The sequence below is a fragment of the Syngnathus leptorhynchus genome, chromosome 12 (assembly GCF_054491065.1).
Source record: "Syngnathus leptorhynchus isolate UIUO chromosome 12, UIUO_Slep, whole genome shotgun sequence".
NCBI classification, from domain to species: domain Eukaryota; kingdom Metazoa; phylum Chordata; class Actinopteri; order Syngnathiformes; family Syngnathidae; genus Syngnathus; species Syngnathus leptorhynchus.
Genome location: NC_141206.1, coordinates 7,129,632 through 7,151,579, shown reverse-complemented (window position 1 = coordinate 7,151,579; position 21,948 = coordinate 7,129,632). Strand labels below are relative to the sequence as shown.

The 21,948-nt window shown below is 42.3% G+C and overlaps 2 protein-coding genes across 10 annotated transcripts in view; one reads left to right on the top strand and one right to left on the bottom strand.

The window, feature by feature from the left end:
* Window positions 1-21,948, top strand: part of unc5cb (unc-5 netrin receptor Cb) — a 124,979-nt gene that overhangs the window by 2,093 nt on the left and 100,938 nt on the right. For 6 of the 8 annotated variants that reach the window (XM_085926477.1, XM_085926478.1, XM_085926479.1 and 3 more), the window contains 11 exons: window positions 823-911; window positions 1,525-1,647; window positions 1,705-1,829; window positions 2,175-2,229; window positions 2,336-2,545; window positions 3,540-3,651; window positions 4,708-4,918; window positions 10,074-10,182; window positions 10,980-11,053; window positions 17,535-17,799; window positions 18,284-18,334. The gene's annotated coding sequence lies outside the window, so the exon portion shown is untranslated. The remainder of the gene's footprint in view (window positions 1-822; window positions 912-1,524; window positions 1,648-1,704; window positions 1,830-2,174; window positions 2,230-2,335; window positions 2,546-3,539; window positions 3,652-4,707; window positions 4,919-10,073; window positions 10,183-10,979; window positions 11,054-17,534; window positions 17,800-18,283; window positions 18,335-21,948) is intronic. The other 2 variants (XM_085926476.1, XM_085926481.1) reach the window with 2 other exon arrangements.
* Window positions 200-9,427, bottom strand: glis3 (GLIS family zinc finger 3). 2 transcript variants are annotated; one of them, XM_085926489.1, is made up of 10 exons: window positions 8,682-9,427; window positions 7,821-7,965; window positions 6,649-7,753; window positions 4,699-4,860; window positions 4,516-4,626; window positions 3,731-3,869; window positions 3,523-3,586; window positions 2,400-2,533; window positions 1,716-1,823; window positions 200-1,645 (listed from the first exon to the last, which is right to left on the bottom strand). In XM_085926489.1, exons 1-10 carry the CDS (start codon window positions 8,959-8,961, stop codon window positions 1,557-1,559), a joined length of 2,337 nt encoding a protein of 778 aa, XP_085782615.1. In that variant the 5' UTR covers window positions 8,962-9,427; the 3' UTR covers window positions 200-1,556. The 2 variants fall into 2 exon arrangements, with proteins under 2 accessions (XP_085782615.1, XP_085782617.1); XM_085926491.1 differs by having other exon boundaries at window positions 7,821-7,962.

Below are 21,948 nucleotides of genomic sequence, written 5' to 3'. Positions count from 1 at the left end.
TACACGCCTTTTTTTGTTCATTGGATAATACATACGTGGGCAGTGCTTTAATATGTCGCTCAAACTCCAGTAAATGGGTGGTTGAGATTAGACTGGTTTTTAATGGCATTAAATCAGCAACGATTATTATTCTAAAATGCTGGTATACATATTTTTTTTTAAATAAGCAAAGGTGGGGAAGAAATAATTGAACCTCGTATTCCTCTTCCCGCTTTTTTTTATTCAAAAAGAAATTCAAATGACATCATTCCAAACTTGGAGAAGATGGCGCATCTAATGATTATTGGAATGAATCATTTAGCTCTGAAGTCGTGGCTCACAATATAAAAATAAGTCAGTGACTGAAACCTTTTTAGCTTACTAAAAGAGAAAAAAAGTGAGTTATGACTCAGAAATGACATCACCTAGCTAATGAAATTATGTTTATTACACGTTTTACTTGAAAATCTGAGGGGGAAAATGTATTAAATGGTCTATTTTGGTTTATTTTTCTATTTGTTGGAGCCAAAACTGTCCAAATCTGGCTCGACCTTTATGTCCACCTAAAGTTGTCTTTGTGTCATGCTAATTAGCTTACTAAAGATGCAATTTGCCATTATACCGCAAGTGAACATGATGGCCAATAATATTTAATCATAGTTTTTATGTAAATCATATTTTCAGTCAAACAAACCAAAGATTTTTAGCTAAGCAAATGCTTTTTTTGAAAAGAAAAAAAAAAGATGTTGTTGCTAAGCAACAAGCCAAACTCCTGCCTGAATTAGTACTTTCTTGCTGGAAGTATTGTTCTCAAGTAAAACAGTTTGTCCTTTCGATTTCTAGAAGAAGAAACCAACAAGCAAAAAAAGAAATATAAACTGAGACGAGGGATGCCTGCGGTACTGCTTCGCCCCAGAAATGCCTTGTCCCAGGTATTGCCGCCCGCCTCTTCTTCAGCCTGTAAAGTGATTGTAAAATGAAAAGTGGTGGATGCCATTATACCGTACGCTTAGGAAGCCCTAAGCAAATTGAGATTGCTAACCAGAGTGTGAAAATCTCAAAACTGCAAATACAACCAGTATACAAAAGTTAAACCCATGTTTTTAAAAAAAAAAAAGTCAATTTAATACCTGATAGCAACAATAGCCCAAAAATAAGATCACAGCAGCTCTAATTTTCTGTTATACACTGTATAAAGAGTCTTTCATTTTTATAATAACAATAAAATGCCTTGTATAAAAAAAACAATCTCCTTCAAGAAACCATTTATTTTTCCCAACACAAGAATGTCTCGGAACCCTGCAGTGAAATAAGTCTATCTTGTTACTATAGTTACTAATGTATGCCTCCAGAATGAGGGGAGAAAGGAGGAAATTGATGTGTAGAAAAAAAGTATTCTCCATCCAAATACAGTTCGCCACATACGTATAAAGTCCATATGGACTCTTACGTTCGTAAGCACGACGAGCTGTGTGAATTTACATATATATGTGTGAGACCAAGTTTTTGCAGATGCTTGCTATTGACATTACGTCCCCAAAATAGTGCAAAGAAAGGAATGCCACAGGAGAGTGGTGTCATTCCTCAGCGGGGTTGCGGCACACTTGACCGGCGAGGGGATCCATCACGTCAAAGAAGTCGCCTTCCGACGTTTGCACGGCGAACCCTGTGAGTAAATCCACACGGTCGGCAAAACATGGCAACTTGTGACGATAACATCCGCAGGCTGTCATCACCTGCGTTGCAGGTTCCGCTGATCTCGAAGGCCGGTATAAGGTGACCGGACTCGGCCCGCGCTGACATCCCATCGTAGGGAAAAAGCGCCTCCATCCGCCCTGGGAGATCTTCGGGTAACACATTTTGATTTATTCCCAAAAGGAATATCCCGATATTTTTTTACAGGTAAAACTTGGTAAAAAATGTATTTTGAGCCTACCAAAAACAGATGGACGATGCTAAGCTGCTAAGATTTTCTACCTCCGTCATGTAACAAGTTAAGTTTGATAATTGAAGATTCACCATGACAAAGAGGGCAGAAGGTCCTTTGCATCACTTCCCCGCAGTTTTAATTACCCGTTGTGATGCAAAGCCGTCTTTTTCCTAACTCTGTTCTCATCGCATTTTTTTTTTTTTTTTTTTCACACCTTTCTTGTCAAACCTGAACTAAATGCTTGGGGGTTGTTGTCTCTTTAAAGGTACACAGAAATTGAAACACTTGCCCACCTGTCTCACTCCATTGCCATCGTTAAGGTATGTGACAATAATTTGCTCAAAACAGATTGTCAAACCGCCGCCCACACGTTTGCTAATAAGCTCTTCGCATGCCAAACTTGACCTTTGACCTTTTCTTTGGCAGCGCGCCATCGCCTCGTTTTTCAAAGCCTCGAGGATTTCGCTCGGCGATGAGCTCCCACAAATACCTGGGCTGCGCTCGGCCGCCGATTCGGGGATCCGACCGGGCTGCGCGGAAGCGCCGCCGGGAGGATGCGGGAGGCGGGAGAGTGGAGGGCGAGGGTCAAAGCAGAAGAGACGACCAGGGGGAGGATCGACAAATCTGAAATGTCACGTACGTACAGTTAATACTCACCAATACATCCGTCTATTTATTTTTTTTACACTGTTTTTTCCAATTTGGTAGCTTATCCACACCGACTGGATGAGAGGCGGAGAAGATAATTGTTCATGTGACTTCATGTGAAGTCATGTGATTGGTCAAATTTGGCAACAAAAATTTTGTGATGAAACGCAATCTCTGGTGTTCCCACAAAAACGTTTTTACAATTAATTTAACCTCTAAGAAGTAATTTCAGCACTGGCCTCAATCCCCCACTGATGTTTGAATGGTATTTTTTTTTTTCCTTCTTTTACATTTTATGATTCGCAAATTCCTCGGCTGCTCCCGTCGGTGGCTATAGCATCCAATAACAGCGCCTAGTCTAGACCAATGAGGCGAGGAGAGCTCTACTTTTACGGGCCGATTGTCTACCCAGAATCCTGCGGTGCGGGTTCGGGGCCCACCGCTGCTCGGGGAACAATTGTAAGCAGCGAGGCGCCGTGACGCATCTGGCCGCCTTGACACAGAAATCCTTTGCTATCGTCTCGGAAGCGCTCGTTGGGTTCTTGCGTATTCCACAAAAGAAATCTAACATTAAGGGGATCCAATAAAGGGAAAATGAGAAAAAAAAAAAAGCATACTAGAACATCCGAGCATTATTTGTTGCCAGTCTGAGGCACGTTAAATGGTGGTAGCTCTGTGCTGCCTCTAATTTCACTGATTTTATTTTGTTGTTAATTATTATGTTTCAAAAATGTGTCATGTCCTTTATTGACATTTATTAAATTATGAAAGAATTTATTTAGATTTGTAATTATTCATTTTTCACAGCTCTACTTCACGATCTGACTACTTCACCGCAACCCCCGCCAGCATACTCCATTCTATTTATAAAAAAATATAATATTCATATTTACAGTGTAAAATACTGCACATTTATTATGTGCATTTAACAAACACGTAAAAAGCTTTTTTGAAAAACACATTACCTGTGATTGTCTTGCAGGGTGCACATAAGAGGATTGTGAGAAGAGTCTCCTCCCTGTGGAGCAGCTGAGGGAGGGGGAGAAAAAAAAAAAAAAAAAAAAGGACGACGTTCAAGTGCAGCCAACCGCAGCGTAAGTCTAATGGCTAGTGCATAAATATCTGCTAGAAAAATGTGGAAAGAACTCCCATGTTTTTTTTTTTTTTACGGACTTGAGTATGGCTCTTGAGAGGCTGTGGAGGATCCTATCGAGTTGTCTCTTCTAGCTGGTGGAGAGAGGCTTGGGTGCAGATGGTGGATAGTTAAACAGTCTGTCAAAGACTCCTGGGTTACATCAGCTGTGGATTTCATCTTTGGAAATGACACAATATGGACATTAGTGCTAAATGATCACCATTTGCGTATTAAAGTGCCCCCTACTAAACTTTAGCTTTTCTATGATGCAATTAAACAAGGGTGTGTAGACTTTTTATATGCACTTTGTATCCAGATGATGGATGGATGGATAGATAGATAAATGTGTCACCAGAGATGATCTTTACTTCGAAGTAGACAATCAAGGGTCACATTAATATTAGACTTTTGTGGCTGCGGCATTGCTTAATTAAAAAAAAACGTTCAAATGAAAGACGGAGCTTTATCCAATGTAGCGATTGTATCTATGGTGACAAAAAAAAAAAAAGTTTACGACCTGCTGGCTCTGTTAACATTCTGTAGGTGGGGATGTTTGAACAGAGAAGCGTTTGATATTTTCAGCAACACGTTCAAAGGTAAAGTTTATTAGCCGAGTTGGAGCTTATGAACGTCACATCATCACAATATACTGTAATCAACAGTATAGTTGGTGTATTGATTATTCAAACAACTACAAAAAAAAAAAAAAAAGAATGAAAACATTGACTTCATAAATCATCACGGACCACCAAGTTACAGTTTAGCCACCCCAAAGGGCCCGGGCACCTCAGATTGAGCACCACCGATATATCCTGCTTCTTACCTTTTTTCGTAGCTGTCTCTCCGCAGTGGAATGAGACTTGACGTGCTTCCTCAAAGAGCTGGGATCAGTGTAGCGCTTTGCACAGCCCGGTACTTGGCAAGCGTATGGCTTCTAAGCACACATACAAAAATCTGAGTGGACTGTTTTTTTTTTTTTATGACACACAATTTGTGTACCACTCACTGTGTCCAGGTGGGTGCGCTGATGTTTGGCTCTGTCGCTGGAGTTGCTGAAGGCCTTGAAGCATCCTGGATGCTGGCATGGGTACGGCTTCTCTCCGGTGTGACTGCGCAGGTGGATCTTTAAGTTTTCCAGTCGAGAGAAGGCCTTCTTGCAGCCCTTGAACTGCGAGGAAAGAAAAGAAAAGGGGAAAAAAAAAAAAAAGATTGCTGCTTTAATCACGGTACGCTATTTCTCCTACATACATTTTTGTTAAGATAGTCTCAGAAAAAGACCTCAGCCTCTTTTGTCCTCCTTTGAGAGGAACTGAAAGCTTTGAGTGTGCTCGCTGAAACTCGCCACAACACAGCTTGCTTGGCCTTGATGTGTGGGTGGAAATGTAAATTAGTATTTAAAAAAAAAAAAAGAAAAAAAAACAACTTTAAAAACGTTGTCTCTTCTGAACGCCGAAGCGTGAAAATAAGACGTCATTTACTCAACGCTATCTTGCTCACATTTAGGACTGCTGCGTGGATATAATGAGTATTTAATACGCAGTGGACTGATTCTTCATTGCTTTTTTTTTTATTTTTGAAAGTATAATGATGTGAAGCCATCATTAGTACTGATGCAGTTCCGTCATACAAAATCATTTCACGTTCGCAAAGCGAGGTGGTCACACCTGTTACTAATGTTAATGATATTTAATGTCAATTCCAAATGAACACAATTCTTCATTTGTTCAAACGTGTGGCCAGCAGGGAGCAGTGTTTATACACATGACGATTTTCTGTACTCTGCAGGTACTGCGGATGATACTACAATTTTAAAAAAAGATTTTTTTTTTTTTTTGCAATGTCATGCCACCTTGATGAGCACATAGCTCAAATATGCGACTCAGTTTTTCAATTGCAAGGCCAGACGTTTTCTTTCCGTCTTTCCTTTCGCAGGGGGTTGGAATGTCCTCCCCGTTTAGGGTTGATGGAGGAAATACACAGAGCGTGTCCTATTTTGTTATTGTGCAGATTCCTCACATACTCTCACCGCTCTGTCATTTATAATTTACTAACAGCTTGCTTTCGCTCGCCACATATTTGGAAATATTCGAGGTATTTCATTAAGAACCTCTAATTCCGTTTTTTTTTTTTCTTTTAAATGTGTCGATACTTTTCCATTGAGGTTGATGCTCGCACTCATTCCTATTGTGAGACATTGCAATGAAATATTTTTTGTAAAATCAGTTTCAAATATTTAAAAGAGCTATTTTTGTAAGATATTCTCAAATATTAGTGGTTCAAACCTTATATAAATCATAGTCACGTTCACAAATAGTGTAGCCAGTCTTGGATTATCTTGACAAAGAAAATCAAACATGACAGCTACAAGTTTGGGCTTGTTCTTTCTATTCACGGTGTAACAAGCGCGCCCTTCAATTATTCCCCCACTGCTTCTACTTCCGCAGCATGCATCTTAGTCCCGACCTGCCACTCATTCCCCAGCAAAATCAGCGGAGCTTTTAGCAACTAACACGTTTCCAATGCAATTTCCCCCCAAAATTACCAAAAATGTGCAAAGGACTCTAGACTTGATGTCATGTATGAGAGAAAAAAAAAATCCCATCAAAGGGTAAACAAAGAGTTGGCAGTTACCAGCAACAATTTGCACTTCAACCATGGCAACAACGGCAGCTTGGAGAAATAAGTGAATATTCTCTCACAAAAGGTCGCCAGCCGTTCTGCCCGCTGTTAATAATTGACTGGTTGATGGCGGACACTTCAAGTGTGTCCTGGCCAGAGTGCATTACTCATCTGCGTCCTATGTAATTTCCCAGTGGGAGTGGACGAAAAGAAATGAGGGTGTGGGGGTGAGAGTCTCCACGATGGGAAATATTTGATCTCATTGAACAATGCCAGAAATAAGACGAGATCCTGTTAACCCACAAATCCTAATGAATACAAGCGATGGATGATTTACCGTACACTTGTTGGGCTTCTCTCCCGAATGGACCCTCATGTGGATCAGAAGCTTGTAACGGGCATTGAAAGGTTTGAGATGCCGAGGACAGCCCGCCCAGTAGCACGTGAAGTCCTCGGCTTTCCTCTGGTCCACGTGGAGTTTTTCTATGTGTCTCACTAGCTCGTCCTTTTGGTCGTAGACTGCATTGCAGTCCATCCACAGGCAAGAGTGGGCGCCGCAGTCGTCCGTTTCGCTCTCTTCTTCCTCCAGCATGGGGATCTGGGGTAAAAAGCCGAGGCCGCCATGCCGGGGTGGGGCCACGGGACCCTGGTTGAGGGTTTCTTGAGTCCTTATTCTGTGCTGACTTCTGGGAAGGTGAAAATGCCGATGGGAGTGGTAGGGTGGTGGAGGTCCCCGAGGTAGAGCAGCTTCTTCACCTGAATGTAGCTGCAGAGTTGGCATCACGTTGGTCTCTTCTTGACAGGTTTCTAGAATCTTAGCCACTTCCTTTGAATTTGGAAGAGACTGTTGTTCCACCACCATGTTAGCCATCTCACTCTCCAGAGCCCCGCCCTCTTCCAGAACCTTTGTGCGGCTGCACTCGCCCGGTAGACTCAGATCTTGTGACATAGTGTAGGGATGAACCTGGGGGATGCAAGAACCCCTCACGCCCAGGAAGTGGCCGTAGCCCTCGGACTGAATGGGCGAGATTGTCGGATGGGAAGCCGGTGAGCTATTGATATAAGCCACAAGCGACGTAGGCGACGTACGTATGATGGAGTTGAAATCGATCCCCATTACGTCCGATAAGGGCGACATGGAAAGAGCTCTCTTCTTTGCGTTAGGCTGTTTCGGGCTTCCGGAATCACCCGTGAAGAGGTATGACGGGAGTGAGGCTGACGTGCTGGTGCCGCCAGAGGTCTCCGTGCTGGACATGGCCGTTCCCAGGGGGACGTTGTTGTGTTGCTCGCCGCCCTCGGGGGCCAGGGCGGAACATGGTGCATGCCCCAGAGGGGGAAGGACGCGGTAGCCAAACGGCCAATCGCTCCGTCCGCTAAACACTGACTGGGTTTCGAAAAGACTAAGGGTGGTGGATGCCAGGGATTCTCTGGACAGCACTGACCTGAAACCAAAATGTTGTAAGCTACACTCGCAGGCTTTAATAATGGCTGACCGGTGATGTCACTCACCTCGTATCAAGAGACGGGTGATAAGACGTAACATCGTGTTGATGATGACCAGGGACAACAGACATCGGAACGTTGGTTATCGTGAGGTTTGAACCGGCAGGGTGCCCAAGAACTTCTATGGCGGGTCTGGAACCAGCAATACCTGCTGGACCAAAGACCCTCAGAATGAATAGAAATGTCAATCGGGGTACAGCAATGATGATCATCGAGCCAGATGGGAGTAGATGTTGCTAGAAATGAGTTCCACACAAGTCCGCCAGGCTTCCAAACAAATATAAATCGTACGTGTTTGTTTTTAACTCCGGAATTTCCCTTGACAACGCGACCAGGCGCAGACACCTTCAGATCTGTTAATCACTAATGAGCGGTTCGTCTCGTTCCACCTTACTTAAGCGATCAGCTTCATGCTTGGTTAATCAGTTGGGAAAAAAAAAAAAAAAAGAAACCGAGAGGTCGGACGAGATGACCGCGTGAGAGAGTGAGGTGAGAAGAATTTGGTGGTGAGTGATTACATATTTCAAGTTGAAGTATTTGAGGTATGGAGACTTCAGATGAGGATTTGTTTTTAACTCGCTAACGACGTCATCGGCGTGTTAAAGACAAAATGAAAAATGTATTCAAAGAATGGGCAGATTATTACATCTTGGATATTTTATGATACTCTGCCCTGATCATCTTCAGAGCATATCTGTGAGGAAATGAAATCACTTGTCCCGCAAAGCGCAGGATCATCGATGAGACAATTATCTCATCTTTCCTGACATGAATCAAATCCTCAAATTTTGCCCAATTATCTGTATTGGTGTACCCGTTCTAGGATTAATATTGTTAAACCTCGGATGAGGTCTGCACCGGAGTTACCTTTTTTGGAAGAGCCTCCCAGAAAGGTCACGTCTTGTGTCTCGACGTCCTGCTTCCCATTTGTCAACACCTTCCTGTGGAGGCTCAGGCTCGGCAGGGTCACGGGGCCGCCGTTTTGCTTCCCGCCGCTCGCTTTGTTCGTCCCCGAGAAGGGAAGGCCGCCCCACTGAGGTGAAGTCACGGGCATCTTGACTGCCTGGGACCGGTGCCCTCTCATCTTCCCCAGCGACGGTGACACGCCGCATGGCGACACCAGGAGCTGGCAACCCTTCCCGCTCATGGCCGAGGCCGAGCGCTCAGACGGAGCTCACGTGGATTCGGCGTTTTTGAGGGGAGGCATGCTGCTTTTGGGCTCAGATGAAGAAGAAAGTAATATTAAACCAGCTCGGTTGACTTTTGGACTTTACTCGCCACGTATCTTTTTGGGTATCCATCAATTCATCCGTTTTCTAGAGCGCTTGTCCCGGCTAACTTTAGACGAGAGGCATTTACACGACCTACGTATGGAATTGTCTTTTATTGGACTCAGCCATACATTCCGAATGAGATATTTATATATTATCAGGTATGAATAATAGCGGCGACGAGAGTGAACTCACTTGTTGTTGTTGTTGTTGTTGCGGCCGTTCCCCACGGTGACATGTCTCCTTCGCTCTGAGTGTAAAGTGAGCAACGGTAGCGGTATGGGAGGGGTGGCTGCACAAATCTCAGCGTCACTCTTCTGTCTTCAGTAACTTTTTTTTTTTTTTTTGCTCTGTGTGGATTAGTAATGTCATTAACATCGAGGATTTTTCTCAGCACCTTTCGACATGATGTCGGAGAAAAGTAACCGTAATGTTCATACTTTTTTGTTTTTTTTTAAATCATTAAGTTCTGCCAGGCCTGTCATGTTTGCCGTGTGGAATGTGCTCCCGGTTGCCCTGGTAACCAACCTTGAAACTAACCTTGATTGTATTGACCAATGAAAGATGGTTGTACTCTCACCCGAACAAACAACTGACATTCAATCTGGGAGCTGCATCAATGATTCTGCCATGACAAAGATCCGCTTGGTTATGACTGGCAGTGTCGTTCTGATAGTTTAACGCCGGGTATTCAGTAAGATAACTGATACATATATTGTAAATCGATACTTTTTTGACTCGGCCAATCAAAACCGAGCATATTAATTTTCAAACACTTCAGCTCGTTCCGGTCATATTGTTATTATATATTATGATATTTTGAAAATTTCAAGATAAACTTTCCATCTAACTCACATTTTACATTTAAATAATTCAATTAATTACAAAATATTCTTCAGTGCATCTCCTACCACTCGCGCATAGATATTGATTAAATACAAGTTTTCTTGACTGTCCTGATGAGATTTATTTCCTCTTTCACCTGCAGGGGGCAGTATTGGCACACCGATAGCTTGTCAGCCATGGAAGTTGATGGAGAAACTCAGCAAGAGTATTCCACATTCTAATGAGATCCAATACGACGCTGTCAAAGAGAGGTAGGTATTAATGAACGATATGCTTGTTACAATGCAGTGACGCACAACTGCTCTGCAGCACGGCAATTTTGGAAATATTCTTGCTGGCTTAGTTTTTAAAACTGACAAATGGGAAAGGTCATTCGTCACTGAGGTGTGCTAATAAGTAGAATAAAAACTCCTCACTGTTGTTTTTGTAAACTTATAATTCTTTTTTTTTTTTTTTTTTTTTTAAACAACCACTGATTCCATTTTTTTCATTTCAAACTCAACGTCAATTTTTGAACAAATGCTTGAAATAAGACGTCCTGGGCCAAAACACAATTATCAAGCTTGTATACTAAAAATAATTTGGCATGGGACCTTTAAGCAGTGCAGCTTGTCCATCTTTCATATTCAAAGCACACATCCAGAACAGATGAAGTCGACATATTTGTTGGACAGACCAAGTTGTCTTTTGCGTCCTCACACCAAAAAGCACTCTTTGGCTCCCCTCCATCTTCCAAACCGAGTGTTGTGTTTTCCAAATGTCAGAGAGTAGCAGGAGGGAATAGCTTCAGAAGCTGCGGGAGGAATAACATCGCACGTGTTCGCTCTTCTAGTCAACATCCAAACGCCCGCAGCAGTGCCTTGGCGCATGTTCTCCTGCAGTACTAGACAAGCCAAGTGTTCCCCCCCCTTCTCTTTTCTCTTCACCTTTCTTTGCACATAAAAGTACAATATGTCGGAGGTAAAATTCGAGGGAGATGATTCATAAGCACAGAGTTAAAAGCTCTGCGGCGGAATTAATGCACTAATAGACTCTCTACCGCTCACAGGGATCCATTTAGGCGATCTGAGGTGTCAGGACGGGCCGATTCCCTCGGAAGTTAAACTGCAACAGTCACTTAAGGTAATGCACACACACCCGTGATTAATTAATCTACTTTTGATTTGTTAATAACGCAAGGTCATTGAGAGCTGAGTCAATCCTTTTAAGAGGGCCACACTTAAGTGTGGGAGATGTCAGCATATTGGCGTCATTCCTCTTCATAACGACGCGGGCGAGGGCTACGTTAAGCAAGTTGCACTCTTTCGAGTATTTCTCGTTTTAGATCACTGAGGCTCAACTATCTAGCTATCCAGCTTTTTTTTTTTCCCCATTGATCCAACTCCTCTGCCTCTCATCTGTCACATGATGGAGATGAGTGTGCCGGAGATGTTCTTCTGAGCATCTTCCATCTCTATCCATCAATCCAACGCCAACATCTCTGACAACCTTTGCGGTAATGTCCTCTGCAGGCTTGGCTTCTTTATTCAAGCCTCCCTAGGTGAAACTCTCAATAAGAAGCACCCGTTGACTGTTTGGAGCTCGTCGTCATGGCCGTGGGCCTCGTTTTTAATTTTAGCGCACAATCGTTGAGGTGAGGCCTCGGGGTGCAAATGCTGCACGCTCACACTTCTTCTTGGGTGTTATTAACGGCGGGGTAATGAAACGATGGTGAGCACCGAGGTACGGCTCTTCAGCTCATGATATCAGCTGCGCTTTGAGACTTAGGAGTTTCATCTTGTTACTTTGACAAAGTTGAAATATTAGCGCTGTGTGGTGGCAGCAAATCAACTACTACTAGTTTGACAAAAAAAAGTGAACACTTGAAGGAAGCTGGTTTTAACTTTCAGCAAAGGTTCAACTTGACATAGATGGACATAGATGTGTCATTAGACCCCAGCCTGGAGCTCCCATGGTCGCCCTCCCCCCCCCTCTCATCCGTCTTCATTAAAACAGTGCTCTCTGAGCAGATGGTCATTAAGAGCACAGCACCCCCAACCAAACCCTTTTTTTTTTTTTTTTTTACCTAGAGGACACCCATCACGTGTCTGAACCCCAGAACATGGTAGCCGACATACCACCTGCTAACGTCCACACCAGAGATGTTCCAACAAAGAGGTAGTTTTTGAAGAACATCCAGAAACTCTCTTGAAACTTTCTACGGAAAGTTTAGTTGACGAATATGACAAAATTATTACCACGCAGTATGATACCTATGATATTTCTACGGAGCTATTGTTGCGTGTCAGACAGACATCAGGTAGACAGGGACGTGGGAGTGGGTCAAAGGTGACACAGCAGAGCATCGGAGAGCGCATCATTTGTCTTGGACTGATTGTTATCCTCTGCTGTCACCCTAACAAGAAGGTGACGGGTATACATCACCAAAACGCACACACACGGGTGAAGAGGGCAACTCGCTGCCTGTTAGTTACCGACTGTATGTGGCCAGACGCTTGTGTATTCCGCAGCGTTCCCTCAAACAAATAGCCTCATTAGCGTGACCTCTAAAGGCAAATGCTTCCCGAAAGTACCCCTAAAAATGGACTTCATAAAAAAAAAAAAAAGTGCATTTGGAGATCCAGTATTTACATATAGTGAAACCCTCATTGTGTGTGAGAGGTTTGTTGTTTTGGCGGGTAAATGATATTTTAGCCTCTTATGATCTGGACTCTGTTTTTTATCACTTTCCCTGGTGTTGTCTCATTTTTAATTATGCTATTTCATTAGCATTCATTTAGCTAGCTGATTCCCTCTTGCTTTGTAATTTTCTCCGCATTTTTTTTTTTTTAGCACTACCTATTGTAATACATTGTGAGTGACTGACTCCCGAGGGGGGGAAAGGAAAAAAAAAATCATGTTGGAAATATGAAAAGCAATCACATTTTCTGTATCAGTAAGCAGGTCTGATGTAGCCGGGGGTCATTCTGGCTCTTTGCCGTTGCTTGGGGATGCGTTTTTGTAGCCCCCCCAAGGCTTACCTAGTTAATTAACTTTTCCACCATTTCTCCTATTAAAAGCGTGCAACTTTCACGGCTAAATTCTCCACACAGTGAAGGAAATACATTTTTTTTCTTTCCTCATTATACCTTTTGTTTGTGTGAAACACGGCACCACCTCAAACGTGCTGTGTGCTGGAATTGTTGTGTTGAAAACACACAGCAACAATTCATATGCATTCAAGAATTTTAACACAATTGAAGCAGTGTTAGAAATCTGATGAAAAAAAATGAGATGCATTTATGCCAAGAGGCAAACGTTTGAATGTTGTGAAGAATTAAGCCGTTCAAGTGCAGGTGCATAAGTGTGATGTAAAAAAAAAAAAAAAAGTGTTGACAAACAAGCTTTCACACTCATGCATATGGACATCTATATCATGTCCCAAAATAGCTTCATTTCTTTATATTCTATTTGATGATATAATTACTATATTTTAGTAAGCACCAAATCATAGTAAATGAAAAAAACAATATATTGCAAAAAATTTGGGATGGAGACTTTCCATTCATTTGATTGGAGAAAGACAATTTGGGATAAATGTTACAAGCATAGTCCTGGAACTTATTAAACTTGTATCTCCAGGCATTGTTCTAATTGGTCCATATGAACCGTTGGTAATTGTGGATAAACAAGAAAATATGATTGTTGGCAAAATGCGCAAGTCGTCATCATTCATAAAAACAAACACACACTTGTGTGAGTGTTTGATCTTTTATTTGATTCTACTAGTGCCTTGAATAAAAAAAAAATAACTGGCTGCGTTAGCCTCCTCTTGTAGTCATGACGACGCACGTTTATGACTTTTCGATCGGCATCTAGTTGAATCGATGAGACAAGTGCGCTCCAAATGGAGTCCAAGCGCCATGTTAATGGAGGCAAACGAGCCCCCCCCCACCCCAAACACTCTCGACGTTACGCGTGCCATCATCCTCGACGACTCACATTGCGTACGTGACCTCGGTGTGAGTTCAAGTGCCTGCCATTTTGCGTTTGGTCACACAAGGCAAAGGGAAAAGTACATTTCTGTAATGCATAAATTGTGGATAAGATACAAGAAGAGCAATTTAGCGGTGCGTGCTTCGTAAAAAAAAACGATGACATCTATCATAACAGGACGTAGGAAAAAGTCCCAAGGTACTTGGAACAGAAATTAAACAGGAAGTCAGCCATTTTGTTTTCAAGCGGCCATTTTGAACAAAGTAACTTGCCGAGCTTTTTTTTTTTTTGCTTACGCCGTCTTTTGTCGTGGCGTGAAAGTCATCTTTCATGTTATTTAGTTTTCTGCGTGGTTAACTTCTTATGGCTCTTGAGTTTATAAGGGCTTTATGGAAGAAATGAGTCGGAATTGACATGATTTCCTTCGGGAGCAGTTGCGTTGAACTTGAAAAGTGAAAACGATACACCGACCCCTTTACACGCCGACGCCCTTGACAAAGTCCGTTATCGGCCCGCTCTGTTAATCTTTATCAAATCCGCCGGGCAGGGCGGACGCGGCGTCCGGCGTTTTACGACGTGCAGAGCCGTGGCAGGTAGAGCTGTTGTTCACTACCTTGCGCGGGAATAATAGATCTGTTTAGCGTTAATCAATGTCTCGCGCGGGCTCATTGAGCAGTGCACTCAGCATCCTGCTTTTGTGTCAGAGAGCCTTTTAATCTAATTGGACATTAAACTCCTGTCATTATTCCTCATGCGCCCGAGACTTATTTACGGCGCTGCCGCTTGCTTGTCTTTACCTTTTCATTACAGCATGACAGTCTACATCAGCAAAGTCATTAAAGGGAATGAATCAAGTAGGCACACGCTGACGTGTGGCTGAAATGCGTAATTTAATAAAACGCTCGCCGGGCCCGCACATCATTCATGTTGTTTACGGCGGCGCCGGCGAGCTTGCAGGTGAGTGAGGCTAGCTTCTAAAAGCAACAAATAGTGGATAGAGAAAGTTGCCACAGCCTTGTTCAAATGCCAGATTTTTTTGTGATATATATTTATAAAAAAAAAAAAAGCCTACTAGAACATCTGAATTTGAGGTCACAATAATAGTTATGTTTAGTAATGTCACATTTGTCTGGGTTAATAGAAAAAAAGAAATATTCTAGTGAGGGGAAAGTAAAAACCAACGATTGCGGTTGCATAAGTGTGGACACCCTCTTAACGAAGGATTGTATCAGACAGGATTAATGATAAAAAAATGACAATTTATTTAAAAAAAATAATGACATGAATACTTCAATTAAATTAGACAATGGTCTTGACATTTGTCATTTTAAAAACCTTATTTAATTTAATTTTCAATTGGGCATTTAATGTGATAGCAGTGCATATTTTTTTAACGACTTCCTCTCAATTAGAAATAACATTCACAAAGAAATACACTGACAGATGTGCTTGATTAATTTTGCGAGGAGGGAATTAAGCAAACAAAGATCTGTACATCTCTAATATTAGCCCTTTAGCACGTGCATTGACAGTCGCTGTCTCTCCGGTCTTGTCGAATACAATCGCACAGCTCGAGGGTCTCGGGGAGCGTCATCGTTCATTTCCCGGCGTGCACGTAGCAGCTGGAGATCGCCTTTCATGGCTGTTTAAGCAAGCACTTTAAATGGAAATGTACTTGACATATAAAGAGGGTGTAATCATTGAGTGTTTGAACTCCACTCAATGTCTGTGTCTCTCTACGATGATTCACCTCATGGACAGCGGACCGGCGCTCTCCCCGCTGCGTCCTTAAAAGCCATTTTTCGATTTTTAATTCCGATCTGAGAATTTTTTTTTTTTTTTTTTGGGTGTCCTCAGCAACCCTCCATTGCTGTACAACAATTACAGCCAGTGAACATTTCATTAGGCTAATATGTTTTGGCAGAGTGGGGTGAGACACTATTGTGCTGAGCGTACTGTTTTTGTCACATTGCATAGCAATAAAGAAAAAAAAATCCCACCCCACAAGACCCTCAGAAAGCTACACAATTAATTAAGTGTTTGAGTGTGTAACGCCTTCTTGGCAAATTAATTTGTTGCAGGCACGCCAAGCTGCTTGTAGATAGTTGTTTGAGGCTTTTCATCACCACTGCAATTTTGTAAATTTGATCTACATTTGAATTTATAGTGCTCTTCTATCGTATAGTCGAGTGATTCTCAAAGTGTTGCTAATTACAGCAAATACGAAGTTTCCCAACAACACCATTGATCTCAAAAAGATATCTGACAAAAAGCTGGCCTCACAATTTGAGCTGATTAATCGACTGGCCGATTTAATTGGACAAAATTAACTTAAATTCTCAGTAAGCCTGACGCTGATGTCAGCATTTTTCTGTCCTGTGATTGGTTTGTCAGAGCAATCAAAGTTGGACACTTCTGTAGCAATCTATGCGTTTATACGCAAAACAATTAATCTATTGGCCGATTTTAATCGGACGATATTAGGTCTTTTATATTTGGTCGAGGTGATGATCCAGAATTGGTTTTACAGGAATGAATTAAACTTCCAAGTCACGCCACCACTGTCTTCGAAATTGCCCTTTACGATAAATAAAATCAGCATCTAGTAAGGCTATAATGATTATTTCCGTTACACTTTTCCAGCTGTTTTCTCTTGGCCGCTGCCTGGAGCTCACTTCCCCATGCCACGACGCTCAATCTGATGCACTTTGCACGGGAAATTAATTCCATTATTAAACACGCCGCACTTCAGAAATTTCAATTAGCGACGGCAGCTTGAGGAAAGGCAAAACCACGTTCCCCCCCACTGTCGATCTTACGCATGAATATTGTATCGGCGAAAGTCAAGTGTCCGGAGGTTATGGATGTGTCTTGCGGTGGGCAGATGGCCACAGACAACAGGTCGTCAGATGAAGGCTACTTATGCAGCCATCAAGAAGCCAAATGTATTTAAGTGGTCAAGAGTATTGCCACCGAGAGCTCTCGCACAAAATGGCCACTTTAGTTAATGGCCTTACGAGGCGTAATAAATGGTGGAAGCATACGTGAGTGGGCCCCACGCATATACCTGAATTAACACCAATGACCTGCGTGCTTGTTAGAAGGAGGGATGACATTGTCTTCAGAAAAAGGGATGGGAAAACCTTTTTGCTGACTTATACCGTTGATTATTTGTGGACGAAATGTAAAAAAAAAAAAAAAATTCAAGAAAGCAATAATAATTTATGCACATTTTTAAATCATATTTTTTAATTTTTATTATTTATTTTTATTTGACTACATGTGGGTTGTAACATCACAACTCCGATGCTATTCGTTAGCCCGGCAATGGTATTTTGTATTGTTTGTTAGCATTAAGCTAAATCAGGCAATGACAGCTTATATTTTGAAAAAAAACATACACATTGTGATTCGGCTAGTCAGCCTGCAAGCTTATCTATCAAACGTCTTGACAAAAAGACAAAAACAATACTGTTTTCCCCAGTGTTAGTTCATGTGAACGTAATGCTCAATTGTCCAAAACATCATCATAACGGAAGCGCATGTGTTTTTTTTTTTTTTTTCACCCCAGAAAGGACAAGCAGCTCTATTAATTTCTTCATTTGCCATTTGTTCATGTTTTTTGCAGACTCGAGCGCTCTTTCCAGTCGGCTACAACGTCCCTCGTCGCCACCCGGCCACGAGGAAAAAGACAAAAAAAAAAAAAAAAGGTCAAAGCAATTTATATGTGACACATAGACTTTGATCGCTTTGTCATCGCCTCGGGGGCCCAACTCGCCTCTCTCGCCGGTACCGCCGCCTCCAACGCCACGTACTTATTGACCCAGACAGATGGGCGAGCGTGGACGCGCACATACGTGCACACACACGTCAACTGCAGTTTGCATGAGCAGGTGAGCAACTCAATGACAGCCAGCCTTTATTGTGTCTCTTGTAATACAGAAAAGAAATGTTGATTAAAAATATGTACAGAGGAGAATATACACACACCGGACACAACATTAGGTACATCAGTTTAATCACATCAATGAGAATCTCTATAGTCCCTCATTTTCCCTCAAAGTGTCTATTATTTTGTAATATTTACCAATTTAAAGTTGTTTGATAACAAATCTTGAATATTCAAAGTGATAAACTCCGCCCATTTCCTCATTCTAACGAAGCCAACTGTGTAGTGTAATTATCCAATTCGAACACCTGTGTGCCTTTTCCTTTCACAGTGGATGCACTGAGATACGTTTGTCACCGCTAGCCTTTGTTTTTTTACAATAATGACTGAAAATAACGAGGTTAAATACATTAGAGTAGATTTGTTTTTGTTAAAATCAATTGTTGGGGCAAGTACACAACAAGATTTCCTTTTTTTTTTTGCCACAGTCTGCTGTGAGAGCGCTGCCCTCAACCACAAGAAGCATCACAAGTACTGGGGTGAGTTTTTGTGAATTCATTTTATTCATTATATTGCTCATGGCTTTGAAAAATAGTTGAGAGTGAAATAGATGTTGTATGATATCTTGTACCTGAAAAAGCTAGTGTACATTTTTGGGGAGGCTTGAATGAATGAATGAATGAATGAATGAATGAATGGCATTTGTATTCATTTCATTGAGGACAGCTAGTTTGATACAAACATGGTCACAAAAGGAATTTTAACTCGCAAGTCAAAGTGTCACTGGACTTCCATTGACTTCATTAAAATGTCAAGATTATAAAAAAAAAAATGAAGACAGGGCAAATCTACCACCAACGCAATGTAATAGATGATGTTGTCCATATGTCGTATTATTTATTGGCCACGTCTGTGCAAGTTACAAGTGACGTGAAGAAGTGGTGGTGGGGGGATGTAGTTGGATATTTGCGGGAAAGACCAGGAGGCAGGAGCTGCCTTCATGAATACCCATCACGCCAGTTCCTCTGTGATTTATAGTGAGCGCTGCCAAATAGAGAGGAGGGGTGCCAAATGACCTTCACATACACACGGGGGAATTGTGCAACCGAAACATGTTCACTGAAGAGGTTAATTATCATCATATGGAATCATGAATAATGTTGGCGCAAAACCTCCTGGGATATAAAAAAATAAATAAATCATTGATGTTGTTTATTTAATCATTTCAAAAGCAATATATCGTTGGACACTCGTAACGTCATGACGACGCGCAATGCATAATCTAAAATTTTCAAAGGCGTCTTGAAACGTAAGCGACCTTCTGTAACGACGGCGATGTTGTTTTGGCTCGGCTCCGTCTGCCGCTGGCTGTTTGTGGACAGCATGCTGCTTGTGTCCAGATGTTGAGTGTCAGCAGATTGTCGTCTTCACCGCCGTTCAGCTCAATTGTAGCTTTGTTGGACAGTGAGAAAGATCCTAGAATCAAGACGTGACTTGGTATTTGTACACAAACGGTGGAGCAACACTTGTAGACAATAGCTAAAAAGTTTACAGAGCTACATTTTTTTGAGGTGGCACTCTGTAAAAAGTTTTAGAACCACGGTGGTGGTCAGTTTTATTAAGAATAAAATGGATTGCACTTGTGTCGTGGCCCCTTCACGCCGGTGCCGCCTCGGCACTTTCCCTCGACATCTCCCATCTTCTTTTCCTGTGATCTTTATAACTGCATTAAGCAGTGCTGGAAAATCAGCGTGTCCCATTTGCCAGACCTTTTTACTGGAGGCTCTTAACGCTCAAGTCCACAGATCATGAACCCAATCAAGCTGAGCAATTTGCGTTCAATTTATTGCACCCGGGCCGCGTCGCCATTGGTCCGACGGCTCCCCCGGTGACACGGCCCGGTCCATTTGAAGCGCCGTGGTCCTTTTTTGTTATTGGTCTTTTGATTTATACGACCCATCGCATCGGGAGTGGCCAAAGACTAGCGAGAGTGCCCGGTGACCACCGAGAAGAGAATAATGTACTCGGCCATTATGAGCTCCCTTGTCAGCTCGCGGCAATATCATGAAGAAGGAAGATAGAGTGACTCATTCAACTGCAGATATTTGCTGCAAAGTCGCCAAACGGGGCAAAAATGATCAATAAATCGAATTTGCGTTTACACTCGAAAGAATGAACCAGTGTTGACAAAACCTTAATTCGCTCTACAAGCACGTTTTACAGTAACAGACCAATTTGCAAGTATAAAAGTCATACGTGTCGGTCGTGACTATTGCACTCCGATGCTGTAGGTGGCGACGATGTGCATGACGCACCCTGAATCAAACTTTGCTTAATGAGGAATTTCAAGTGAATTTTACAAGAGCATACAAGAGCATATTGACAATATATTTATCAATTTGGAATCTATTTTTTAATATCCTTTAATATGTGACTCCTTCAGCACACCAAAGCCAAGGGAGCTAGCTATCTCGCTAGCATGACTTATTCATGCCAAAAAACATCAGTCCTTTGATGGCTTTGTCATTGCTGTCACTCAAGTCTTTAAAAGGCAATATAAACTGAATTTGCTGTTTCAAAATGGCTTGTCGAAAGCACGTGAAGTTCTGTATAGGCAATTTGCCGGGATGAAAGTACACGGCTTTAAATCTTTGCACCTGAACCTGTAAGTTGAATAAGCATGATAAATGGATTAGCCGTGCACGAAAAAAAAAAAGGACTAACAATAGACTTTTGTAGCGTGCGAATTCACACGGCCTACCTGAAGCAGTCGGGGGGGAGGGAAAAAAAAAAAAAGCATTCCGACGTAAAACGTGGCAGACTGTCTGCGTTGTAATTCCTCTCCTTCAAATCATAAATACAAGTAAAAAGAAAGTGAGGAATGATGTGAGGCCCCAAAGTCATCCGTCAGACTGGCAGCCTTGAAATGGAACAATAGCGTCGTCTCCTCCCCACCTGGGCCGCACGCTGCTTTACTTTAAATAACTCTTGTATTCATGAGATTGCTTCCCACCGCCAAAGACGCCGTATGGCGATCGGACCGAACGCCAAGAAGAAGAGCAAAAAGTTTTGCCTACCAACATGGAGGCATAGCATGATTTATGAGATGCGGGAAACAAAAGTTTGAAAAGTATTTTGAAAGCCCTTTTATCAGTGAAAGGTTAAATAATGGTACTAATTGAGGAAAAAAAAAAAGTGCACTCATGTGGGAAAGCTGTTTAGTGTCCAGACTAAATCAGGTTGGCCAAATTTCCCGTAATCAGGCCAAATTGAGAATTAAATCTTTTAGCAACACTAATCACCTGTCAGTCTCGTGTAGACGCTCGCCTTCGTAACGTTGCTCGTACATTAATCTGCTTTTTAATTCATCCCCAGACGGCATTAATGAGATGTGACGCTCCATCAGGTTCTTGTCCTTCTAATTGTCACCCCTACGGGCTCCGTCATTTGTCAAGTGCCCCAACTGTCTGTCGTTTCTTTTGTCAAAAGAAAATGGGCTTGGACCCGCGTGGAGGAATTTGTTGGAGGCGGGGAAATTTTCAATGCGATTTATGATCTGTGAGCTTGAGCTTATCCGATAAATTTGAACAGTCAAGACAACTCCTCCCACTGCCCGGAATTTATTTGTAGGCCTCCATTTAATTCTAATGTATTGTAACACCAGCAAAACACAAGATCCAAATCCCGATCCTCAAAACCGAGAGTCAGTACCCCTTACCGTTCGTCTACCGAGCCGCCCGCAATAAATCACGCTAGGATGAATTTAAAACACGCGTGGAGACCACAGAGCAAATTGAACCGTGCCGAGTACACGCGGCTGTCAAAAAGAAAATGGTCGCACACGAGCACCGGCGTTCATTTTGTCATTGGCGAAATGAACGCGGGTTATGTCAATTTTGACACATTTGCACTGACGCTCGTGTGCACCCAGCCGCATTACAGCGAGAGAAGAGAGAGACCCATCTGGTAGCGTTGCAAGTGTAGCACTCAGCGGACTCTGATTTCATTATCTCAGCGTGCTCCCCGTGACCTGCAGAAAAAAAATGACATCTGATTTACCTCAAGATCAATTTGTATGTAAATCAGAATAGAACTGGAGGGCAACTGAGGTGTGGCACAACAAAAGCTGTTTTTTTTTTTAACGGGGGGAACT